General features: G+C 29.6%; 1 protein-coding gene across 1 annotated transcript; it reads left to right on the top strand.

Moving 5' to 3' along the window:
* Positions 1-1,667: 1,667 nt before the first annotated feature.
* On the top strand, positions 1,668-3,357 carry LOC124938884 (scarecrow-like protein 18; the record flags this gene model as incomplete). The annotated part of the gene is made up of 2 exons (XM_047479437.1): positions 1,668-2,578; positions 2,994-3,357. Coding segments are annotated over 2 exons (1,275 nt in total), but the record flags the coding sequence as incomplete, so codon positions are not given.
* Positions 3,358-13,265: the final 9,908 nt, after the last annotated feature.

Raw genomic sequence — 13,265 nt, 5'->3', positions numbered from 1 at the left:
TACAATTAACTTTATGCAAAGAAAAGGACTATTTGATTAATTAAGCTTATAAAGAATATATAAGAAAATACATATTGATGACATGATAAAGTGTTAAAATTAATGTAACGATATTAACCATCTTAATTTATGGTGTTTTAACTAGGAATTAAACTCGTAACTTTGATATCTTAAAATCACTTTTAGTACTTGAACTTCGGGTTAATAATTTACTTTTACCAACTGTCATATATAGTATTACTTTTATACTATATTCATTCGTTAATTCACCTATTGTAAATGTGTTCCTCAAGCCTTCTTCAATGGAGTCTAGGGTTTGATTTTGATTTTGATTTTGATTGTTCGCCCATAAACGATTGAATTCATAATGCATGGTTTGTCTCTTTGCAGTTAATGCACTCTAGTTTGCCTGAATGACCCATACACTTCTTTTGTCTCTCTATATAACATTTAGAGCATGTAATCTTAAAAAATAAAAAATAAAAAATTGAAGCACTAGTTTTTATATTTTATATTATTATTTTTTTTTTTTGTCTTTATCCATTGTTAGAGGTGGGCAACAAAGAGGCTTATATATTATAGATCGAGCCCTGATCTTGCCACAACTTGGGCCTGCCTTGTCACAACCTGTGTGAACAGTTTATTGTGTCAATATAATTAATTATATATATCTTTAAATTGAGATTTTAAGTAAAATGTTTGAAGGTTGTATAAAAATGTAAAATATATAAAATCAAATTATATTGTTGTATAACATTACTATTTTTTATTATAGGTAATATGTTAATAAATACTACTCATTATATATCCATTCATAATCAAGTAGTTTCTCTTCAATTTTTTTAAAATAAAAAACTTTATTTCTTAAAAGTTCATACAATAGGATAAAAATAAGAATAAACTGAACCCTGTATTGAAAAAAATCTCATTATAACAAGCCTCCATAAAAAATATTTTATTATTATTATTATTTTATTAATTTCACCACAAAAAACATGAATATTACCATATCTCTTGTAGTCTTGGGAAAGTTCCTCTTCCAACTTACAAACAATAAACTTCTCTTCAATCATGTTAAGCAACCTCAAATTCAAATGATTGAAGAGAAGTGAAATCTTACATTTCCCATGCTAATTATGAGAAAATTAATATACATATAAAAAATAGCAACCACAACATGATTATATAGTTAATTTTTTTTTGGTATTTTGTATAGCGACTAATAAAATGAGTGCTCTAGTAACGCTACCATATGCTCTTGTGGTGATCTTTAACCGCCATGAGTTCGAATGCAATGTTTAGTCACTTATTCCAAATTTCGGTTAAGAACAATTTTGTTGGTCGACAAAACAAAAATCATTATGATGTCTTAAAGTATTAGGGCAATGTTTTTTATTTATATAAACAAGATTTGGTTAACTTTCTTTATTTGTAAGAATTAAAAAAAAATGATATATAATTTATTTGTTGATACATAAATTGTGATTAAAATGAAAAACAAATTCTCCTTCTCTTCTACATATATGTATAGACTATAATCCCTTCTCTCTTTCTCTCTCTCTTTCTCTCTCTCTCCTGTTTGTACTGTATCTTCATAGGGTTTCTATACCACTCTCACTCATTCATTCATTCACTCACTCACTCAACCCCTCTAAAATCTAAACACAAAAATGCTTGGCTCGTTCTCTTCCTCTACTAATTCCCAACAAGAAGAAGATGCCGCCGTCGACCACCACCACCACCACCGCCCTTCTTCTCTCTCACCTCACCGCCGGCATTTCCTCCATCAGATTCAAGTACAACCACCTCTTCTTCCTCCATCATCCACCTCCACAATCACCCCTTTGCGTCAATTACTCATAAGCTCAGCCGAACTCATCTCTCGCTCCGACTTCACCTCCGCCCACCGCCTCCTCGCTATCCTATCCTCCAAATCATCCCCTTTCGGAGACTCAACCGAACGCCTAACCCATCAGTTCACAAGAGCCCTATCTCTCAGACTCAACCGTCAACTAACCCTAACCCCGACAACCCAACCGACAACGGATCACGATTTATCACTACTTCAATCCTCGTACCTAACCTTAAACCAGATCACACCCTTTATCCGTTTCACTCATCTTACTGCTAACCAAGCCATTCTCGAAGCCGTTGATGGTTGCTCAGCCGTACACGTCATCGATTTCGACATCATGCACGGTGTTCAGTGGCCCCCACTCATGCAAGCCCTAGCTGAACGATTCCCTACTCCGACTCTTCGTATAACCGGTTCCGGTTCAGATCCCGATATGCTTCGACGAACCGGGGATCGGCTAGCTAAGTTTGCACTTACCCTAGGTCTTAAATTTCAGTTTCATGAACTTGTCATACTCTCACACGAAGACCCTGCTTCTGCCACGTCATCCATCCTTCTTCTCCCAAATGAAATCCTAGCCGTTAACTGTGTACTTTACTTGCATAAGCTTTTAACCGATCCGGAAAGGGCCAGGCTGTTTCTCCGCCGTCTCCGGGCAATGGATCCTGCCGTGGTTACCGTTGCTGAGAGAGAAGCCAACAACAACGACCCCGTTTTCCTCAGGTTTCATTTTTTTTTTAATTTAATTTGTTAATATAAATTATGACATGAATTGTTCTAAAACACTCAAACTTGAAGATAAACACATCATCCTCTTTCAAAGTGAGATCCTAGGTTTTCTAATGAGGTAAGATCTACTTGAAGCTATGAATTTGTGACAGTACATCTTTCTCAGCTAGCCCAGGAATAATTAGGAATCTTTACCTTTAAATTGATAATAATAATAATACAAGTTTAAATGAATGATAACATGAAATGAAAGGACAGAAATTCTCAAGAAAATAATGATCACATGGGCCTACATTCTAGACCTTGAATGGACAATACCGACTAGTAATTAATGGTGATAGAGCTTACATCTTGAGTGTTGATGTTATTCTTACAAAGTAAAGTGATGTTACTTAATTATACTCATCAGGCGATTTGCAGCCGCATTGGATAACTATGCAGCCATTTTCGACTCATTGGAGGCGACTCTGCCGCCGAGCAGCGGCGAGAGGCTGATGGTGGAAAGAGTATGGTTCGGGAGGGAGATCGGAGATGTGGTGGCGGGGGAAGGAAATGGACGGTTAGAAAGGCACGAGAGGTTCCTATGGTGGGAGATGATGATGAGGGGTGCCGGTTTTGGACTTGTTCCATTGAGTACATTCGCACTTTCACAATCTAGGTTACTTCTAAGGCTTCATTACCCTTCTGAGGGTTATCAGATCTGTGTCGTGAATGAATCTTTCTTCTTGGGTTGGAAGAATCAGCTTCTATTTTCTGTTTCATCTTGGCATTAATTTATTATTATTATTATTATTATAATTATCCATAACTATATATATATATATTATATATATTTTCTGATTCTAATTTCTTCTTGATAGAGAGCTAACCATTCTTGAAACCCTAATTACTATAGCTTCTTGACAGATCTTGGGTTTCTTTCTAGCTTGATCTCATTTCTTAACCCTAGGCTAGTTTCCTGCCCCCATAATTAGATACTGCTGCATGCATGGAAACCCACCAAAACTGTATTTTTATCTTAGTTAATTTATTATTATGTTATAATAATGCTATTTTTTTTCTTGTCTTGAGACAGTCATGTACATATCCTAGTGGGATTCTCTTTAAAAAAATACCTCTTTCACTATTTTTGTTTTTTTATACATGAAATCCTAGCTAGCTCCTTCACTCTCATATAAGCAAACAAAATACAATGTCTAATATAACTATATGCAAGTCATTGCTCATTACATATGTTGTAATGAGATATATAACATAGTAATTTTTGTTTCTATTGATGAAGTTTATGCCTTTTGACTTTCTCTATGTCGGCCTAGTCTATATATATATATTAATATATGATTAAACTAGGTAATGTTAAAAATTTAGAAATTTCAACCCTAAAATTTTAATTTGACTTTTTAATGTGTTGATTTATATATTTACAAGGATCTGTTTTTAAAATAATTTTGATTTTTTTCACCATTTAAAACTGTTCAATGTTAAAACAAAAACTTGTTTAATAAATTGAATTTGAGTGAAATTAATTAATAATATAGATAGGAATATTTTTGACATAAACAATAGACAAGAGAGTTAAGAGATGTGGCATATAGTAGGGTTTAATTTTAGGGTTTCTTTGAAATGAGGAATGGGGGAATAATAAATAAAGAAAGAAAAGAAAAGAAAAGAAAAGAAAATAGTAGCAGCTTCCCTAAAATTCCTTGGTGTGTCTGCTGAATTGCATAGGTTAGTGTGGGATGCTAAGGCATGAAGATTCTTGTTTTCTGAGCCTTGTATGTAAAGAAAATCCGAATACTAAAATCAATAATTAAATAAAAAAAACTGTTGGGTTTGTGTCTTCAGAATGGCACAATTTGTTACCCTAATTTGTGCCGTATGTCTCCTCAACAAAACCATCAAAGTTCTCAAACCACAGCCATTCATGTGCCTCTCCCAATATGGAGATCCCTTTCCCTTTCCCTTCACCATTATATATATATATATATATATATATTTATATAGAGAAGCAGCTTTTTCACCAAGAGATATATCATCCATCTTTCTCCCTCTTTCTCGTCTCCATCTATAAGGTCTGCAAAATGGTTTTACCCAGGATTGTACTTTCACTGAGGTAACCTCGGAATTCCAGACACTTCTTTTGTAAAGGAAACACTGAGAGAATCAACAAAATGGTTTAAAATATAATAATTAGAACAATTAAAAATGAATCGAAGATGAAGGTGATCGACAATTTGAATGGATCAAAGCTTGACCTAAACTCATAGACACTACCAAAGCTAGCTTGATCAATCTGCTATTGAAGAAAGGTTCATAATCCCTTTTAGGACGAAGGGTCAAATAATGATTCGGATATATTCTGGGATAGAGATATGGGAATTATGGAAACATGTATTCGATCCCCTTTATTCAGATCATCTTATGACAATTGTTGTCATGTTTTGTACTGTTTTCTTCTTTCAATAAATTTGTTGTTTTCATATGGTTAATTACACCTTGTATTAATGATAAAATCGCATGTTTAAAAAAATATAAATTCTAAAGAAACGTAGCCTTGTACAATTAATTTTGTTTTTATATATGCAAGTGAGAATAACCTTTACTAATTAACATTGAAGTCTCTCAAAAAGAAATTCACTTTCTTACTTTAAGTGATGAACGAGGATAGTTTAATTTTTTTCAGTTTAGTTCTTATTAAAAACGCCATCTTTTATGTGTTCATAAAATTTTGCTAGTCTCACCCTTTAAATAAAATTAGTTAAAAAAAATTAGTTTCAACCCACTTATTGTTTATATACTTGGATGGTACAATAACTTGTTAGTGAAATTTGAGTGAAGAAAATATTGCCAATAAATAAAACCATGGTTATATGAATGTTTATAGAATAAGCTGCAATAAATTAACATTATAAGATGAGCTTGTTATTTTTATAAATTCAACCCTAATTAAACATTATTTCATTTCCTTCTCACGATTAATTATATAACTCATTTCATTAATCGATCAACTATATTTTAAAAAATAAAATAAATTTATTTTATCATCATATTTTAATATCTTTTAAATTTATATAGTACCAAACATGGAATAGATAGAGTTAATTAAGCCTGGTTTGATTTGAGTTATTTTAATAATCTAAACCACACATATATCAATTAACTCTCATTTTTCATTAATCACATAACTCAAATCATTAAAAATACTTTATATTTTATTTTATTTTATTTTTTCTCTATCTAAGTTATAACCCAAATCCGAAAAAGTTTATATCAATTTGAATAAGTTGAATATTAATTATAAATAGGTGAATCAAACAAGGCCTTTGGTGAAAAGTAAAAAGTATAATGATGAAAATGGGGAGATGTTTAGGCAATCGATTTTGGAATGAAAGTAAGCCATACTTATTGAGGAAATATAAATAGATGATGATTACTGATCATCACTAGGTAGCTCATAAGGGAGCAGTTAAGATAGAAGAATCAAAAACAACAACTATACAAGAGAAGATGAGACGTTGAACTTCATTCATCTTCTTCATCTTGTTCTTGTTTCTCTCTTTCTCTCTCTAAATCGAGTATGCATAATACACGCACACATATAATATATTTGCAGCAGGCAGACAGCTATAGGGTTATCATAGATAGGCTAGCTAGCTAGCTATACAGAACAGTGATTTAAATGTAAAAGAGAAAGAGAATAGAATAGACCATTAATTTCAGAGACAAATTGAAAGCCCTTTAAATTTTTAGCAGAAATATAATTGTCCCTTGCTTGGGACATTTCTCAATCATACAACCCTGAACATAATTGTACTCAGCCTCATTCAAACAGTGTACAAATTATCTCTATATATAGCAAAACTAGTTTACTCTTTTTCTTCTTCTACATTATTGTTATATACTTATTATTATTATTATTATGAAGTTAGATATAGGTACTAATATATAGTAGTAGGGGTGGTGGTAATTAGTCTATGATCGAAAATGGCAGCAGCAGCAGCAGCAGGTAGCAGCTGACAATGAAAAGATGGTTACTAGTGGGGAAAGAGAGAGACGGCCCACGCAATGCAGATGGGAGAGGAATAGATGCACTTGGCAAGTTAGGGCCATGTTTGGTGTATTTTCGGGAGTTTTGATTTGATCATCGATTGCACACTTGTCATGACAATACATAAATTACCATCCATCATCATTCTCATCTCCTTCCTTCATCCATCCGTCCATCTGATTCAGACCTAACCTTCTGTCCCCAGTTCCATGTGTTTTTCTTTACCACTCACCTTCTCTTCCTTACCATTAATGATTATCATCATATGCATCCCTTGCCAGATTCCTTTTGTCTTAATTTTAACCATCATCATCTTTTCTCTTTTACAATATACCATACATCAAAAAATTAATATATTTTTATTTGAAAAAGTAAGTTAGACTCTTTATCATTTAATTAGTAACAACCCTATAAACATTACATTAGTAATATTGCACAAGTTTAACACAACAATATTGAAACTACTTAAAACAGATCAAAACAATCAAGTATAGAAACGATAAAATTTATGTTTATCGTTACCCTTTTCGTGCAAATATTCTACGAGAATTGTAAGAATCACCGTGATAAAATTATTGTGTTTTTCTTTCAAAAATGATTTTTTTTCCAACTCTAATAAAATAATAATTTATATTTTTAAATTTTAAAAAGTAAACTTTTTAAACAATGTTATCCGTAACACTTTAAAATAATTTGTTTGTTATGTAATCTATTATTCAATTATGATATAAAAAAACTCTATAAAAAATCTAACTTATTGGAGGAATATTAATTAGGAGGGTAGAAGAAGACGAACTCACTTTTCTTAAAGAGGACATTTTGTGGGGTGATGATATAATTGGATCAAAAGGAATAACCTTGAATTTTCGATAAACATTGTAATTTAGCTATTCCAACATCTTAATTGTTTGATTAGTCATATGTTTTTATGATTTCTCTAATTAATTATTATATATGGAAACATGAAAACCTAATTATGCTAATAAAATTAATCTTCTAATAAAGGCATTAAAATGAATGCACTAATTAATTAGCACAATCTTTTCACTCACTAGGAATACCTGGAAAGGGGCATTCCTTTTTGTCTTTGTCGAAATTCGATTCCATGGAGAAATTATATATATTCTTTTATGGGCATATTCCATGAAGTTACTTTGAGGGAAAATAATAATAATAATATTAATAAAGAAAATTAGTTACTTTGAGATTAGGGTTCTTTTTGTCTTCATTTTGTTGACCTTAGAAAAAGTGTTGCCATGGTTGAGGATTAAAGCGGACAGCTAACAAATCCAAGAAACTTGTTCCTTAAATAAAAAAATGTTGACCATTAAATATCATTAAAAATAGATTATGTTGTCCTCTAGGGTAATTTTCTTGTCCTCATAACTTTAATCCATAATATTGCCATAAACAAGTATTTCAGCTCTTCAAATATCTGAAACTCCAATGTATTAATAACCTGTGAATTATCGAGTTTCATTTATATTAAAGACGTTCTAAATTTAAATGGGATAATAAACGTAGAGTTATGTTAATTTTTTTTAATTTTTAAAAAAATTGTTGTTGGCCAAAATACTTATTTATTTATAGGATCAATATACTATTCAGCTTATTTTAAACTTACACTTAATTACTGAGAGATTTTTTTTCTTTTTATATACAATACTAAAGAGACTGAACAGATATGGGTTTTCACCATTATTCAATTCTTTTGAAGTTGTAAAAAATAAAGTTAAATGTATTTATATTTTTGGTAAAATATTAATGAATATTAATAAAAAATTAAAAATATCCTTCCATATATATATATATATATATATATATATATATATATATATATATATATATATATATATATATATATATATATATAAAAAGACCCACCTTAAACTTGATAGTTTTAGAGCTTTCATGCATTTGTAGTGAAGAAATATTTTTTTTATGGTTAAGCCTCTTTTGTTATTTCTCATATTTCAATTTTAGTTTTATATTTCTTGTGACAAAACATTTGTTTTCTATTTTTAATGTTGTATTTCAACCTTCTATTCAATGGCCCTGATCAGTCTAGGTTTTGGGAGGTGCTGTTTTCCTACATTAATTGCATTTTTACATTGTAAGGAGATTTTCTTCCCATAACACTTATTCACAAATTTGAAATTCAAATTTGAAATAATTAAAAGTTATTTTATTTTCATAGAAAATAATTACTTTATGATGATCTAAGAAAATATGGAGGTAGATTAATTAATCTATTGCGCCATAAAAAGACAAGGCGGCCCCTGCTATATACAGTATATTTCTACCATGCATAATATATATATGGCACACTAGCCTGGTCCTTAATTGCTTTAATTCATCCAATCAAATTTACTACTAGCTTCATTTATTTATTACTTTGAAAACCTTTAATTATTATGTTTTTACTGTATGTATGTATTATGTACTTTATAATTGTAAAGATACAGCACATTTCATTAATTAAAATTAAAAAAAAAAAAAAACTCAAATTTCATAAAAAGCAACATCATAGCACAAAGACTTTCTCCCACAAAAATGAGCAGGCAACAAATCAATTCGGATAGAGGTTCAAATATGGAGCTGCTCTTCAAAATCTTAAGATTTTAGAAATATAGAGGAGAGACTAACTCAATTTATGTAAACTCTTAAATTAAACTAATTTTGTAAGTGTTATTTTGTTTATTATTAGTTTTTAATTATTTTTTATTTAATTATATATATATTGTTGAAAATGATGGTGGTATAAATTAAAATATTTAATTATATATAAATAATAATATTCTTATAGAGTAAACTTACTATTTTTTTTAATAAACTCTCGATTTTACGAGTTTATATTTGGACAACGATATTTTAAATGTCTTGATCAAGAATACATTTTAGTTTAGATAAGAAATGGATCGGACGGGTGACCGACGAACAACAATCGCTTTTGATTAGATACACCTAGAAAACCAAGAAGACCTTTCTAACATTTGATCTCCAATCTCAACCAGGATCCAATAGGCATCGAATACATACATCACCACCCGATACGGGTTCATGATCAGTTTAACCCTGCACCCCGACCCAAATAAAACTTGACCTGGAATTTTGTATTAATTTATATATAGAGGAGTTTGAACCCATCTGTCTCACTTTTTTCTTTTCTTTCCAGGATTCTCTCCCGAAAGACACTCTGGTAATTTCTAAAATTGAGCTCATCTCTCATATCCGTCGAAACCGATTCTTCTCCTTCGCAACTAAGTCGTCCCGCCACTCTCCGTCACAACTCGGTTTTGTTGGATAAATATAAATATTATTAAATTTTAAATTATTGTTTAATTTAGACTAATTAATTTTAATTTATAATAACGTCTAAATCAAATATTTAATTATTCTTATTTATCCCTTAAATTCTGGACTAATTTATAACGTCTAAATATATTTTTCTCTATATATTTTAAAGGGAACATAAGACAATGAAAGCATGTTTTCAATGTTTTCAATCCAGAACAATAATCTCTATTCTTGAGTGCATCTATATAGTTATCTTCGTAGCCTTGTTAAACAAATTGTAGCATTAACAAGAAATAATTGTTGAATCATGAGAGGGAGCGTCACTAAAACTTACTGCAACGAATAACATAATCGAGAAAGCAAAATCTAGTGCCCAACACGCCTCAACTAGAATTCTCAATAAGTAATTTCATTCATGTTTATTTAGTTATAAATCTTGTGAAACTTAACATTTTTGTCATATTATTACAGATTTTCTCCAACCTGTCCAACAAAAATATAAAACACATGCTAAATATGAACTAATTAGTTGTATGTTAGTATAATAGGTAAATTATGGATATCTTGATTTGAATATTTTTTACTCACTTTATATATACATGCTTGGTTCATATAAAGCACATTCTTGATATTAACTAATTAGTTGTCTCTTAGTATGTGGAAAATGTATTATTAGAGACAACATAAACCGTCACTAAAAGTAATAATGTAGACGGTAATGAATATTAGCGTCGGTGAACAAAACATTCTCCTTCCGTCGCTAAAAAAATCGTCGTTAAAAGAAAATAGCTTTTATCGACGGCGATAGACCGAAATTGATAATTTAAATATCAATGAAGGTGAATGGGGAATTCCGTCACTGATAATTTTAAATAATAACGACGACATTATGCTTACATCGTCACTTATGTTTTGACTAATAGCGACGTCATTCTACCTACGTCGTCGTTTATATTTTAATTAATAGTGTGACGGTGAAAGAAGGAATGCCGTCGCTGTTAGTCCATGCTCTCGGCTTTTTAGCACATTTCTGATTCTCTTATCAACGTCGGCATTCCCCTAATACCGTCGTTGATAGTTCTTAATAATCAACGTCGACTTTCCCTAGCACCATCGCTGATAAACCTTGTTATCGTTTTTTGGCACATTTTTATTCTCTTATTGTTAGTTGTCAACGACGACATTTCTCTAATATTGTCGTTGATATTGTTAATTATCAACATCAACTTTCCCTTAACGTCGTCGCTTATAATCCTTGCTCTCGGGTTTTGACACATTTTTTATCCTTATTAAACATATTTCATATTTTGTTCTACTATTATTAGCAAAATAGATCATTCATAAATAAAAATCAATTCTAAATTATAAAAACCTTAAATTGTATTAATACAAAATGTCAATCAATGTACTATTGATCAGGGAAAGGGGACATCCTAGACATAAGCGTCATTATAGCCTCATGTTGTGCGCGCATCTCTTCCAACACACGTCCATGTTGCGCCACCTCATCTCGTAGGTTCCTGTTCTCCTCGTGCAACGCTTGCATCTTTTGACGTTGTGATACCCCTGCGTTGTTGACGCTCGAGGGAACTTCCCTGTTGATCCGCTTTAAAGTGCATTGGACGTACCCCGGATCCCATCCCGGTCACCCTATTATGTCCCCTATGCTCCAAATGTAGCCTCAAACACTTCAAACGACGACATATCAAGGTTTTTTTGGGAAAACGACTTAGAGGATGCTTGGTACGTGGTTTTTGTACTCAAGAATGAGAAAGGGAATAAAATGAAGTGTTTGGTTGATGGGTTTCATTCTAAAACATTGATTTGATTCACGGATACTCAAGAATCATTCATTCCTCCATAAATTGGGAAGAATAAATCACATTCCATTGTAGTGCATTTTCTCTCCCATGATGTCCACCCTCTCATATTCTCCCTCATAATTATAATTATAATATTATATATATTTTTTCTTGTATAATTATATTAGACGTTTTTTATAATTAAAATAATAATAAAATTTCTAATTTATTTAATGAAATAAATTATTTCAATTATTTAAATAATATTGATAAATTATTTAAAATAAAATATAATTAATAAAATAAATTTTTATAATAATTATAATAACTAATAATAATAAAATTATTTTTATATAATTAATTTATATATTATATATTAATAAAAAAATTATAATAAATTAATTAAAATATAAAAACTTAAAATAAAATAAATATTTAAAAAATATTAAAAAAGTTAAATATAAAATATTTTAATAAAAAATATTATGCAATGTTATCCTATATATTATTAAGTAAAACATTATATTTAATTTGATTAATTATTAATATATAATATTTTAAAGACTTTATCTTGATATATAATTTTTATTTATAAATAAAAAATTAAATTATTAAACTATTTTTTTATATGTATTTAAAAAATATATATATATAATTAATATAATAAAATATTAGATATTTATATTTTATTAAATTAAGAGACATTTCAATATTTTATATATTTTAAACAATTATAATATAATAATAATAATATTTTGTATTCTTAATTAAATAAAATATAATAAAAATGAAATAAAAATATTAATCTAATTTTAATTATAAAATAATATTTGAGATGACTTTTTGTGAGTATTCAACTTCTTCCCTTGGATTAGTTTCGTTTTAGAGGAGTCAATACTAATCTAATAAAATGAATTGTGTTTCAGTATTATAGGAATTTCACCTTATCTGTATACTTATTTGCTTCATTTTGTCTGATTTGTTACGGTCTATTTTTGAATTATTCAAAAGTATTATATAACGGAGGCTCTGTCATAGTATCTAACAGAAATCATCTCTTATAAATTTATCGTGATGTAACATATGATTAAGAAAAAAACATAAAATTTAAAAAGTATATCAGAGTTATAACGAAACATGAAATGAAATCCATTTTCATTCAAAGAGTTATGATTAAAAAAACAGCATAAAATGAAATCCATCTTCATTGTGTTGGTTGATGTGCATTTGGGTTCCATTGTGGATTCAAATGTCTGTTTGACTATCATTTTAACAATAATAAAAATGAAAAAAAATGTAGAACCAATTAACTAATTAAGGCACGTTTTGAAAATCATCACTTAAATGCATCCTTGTATATTTGGTTCAGCTTTTCTTCTGTTTTATATATTTAGGCTTACTGTGCTTGTTAGCAAGCTAATATGTTTCGATAAAAGAGTCCTAGTCAGTAGTATAGTGAAAATTTAATATCATTATATATGGAACAAAATAATACTAAACTTTATCTTTTCAGTAATAAAATATTTTTTTATTA

Source organism: Impatiens glandulifera, chromosome 1 (genome assembly GCF_907164915.1).
Source record: "Impatiens glandulifera chromosome 1, dImpGla2.1, whole genome shotgun sequence".
Classification (NCBI taxonomy): domain Eukaryota; kingdom Viridiplantae; phylum Streptophyta; class Magnoliopsida; order Ericales; family Balsaminaceae; genus Impatiens; species Impatiens glandulifera.
This window is presented reverse-complemented; position numbering and strand designations above follow the sequence as displayed.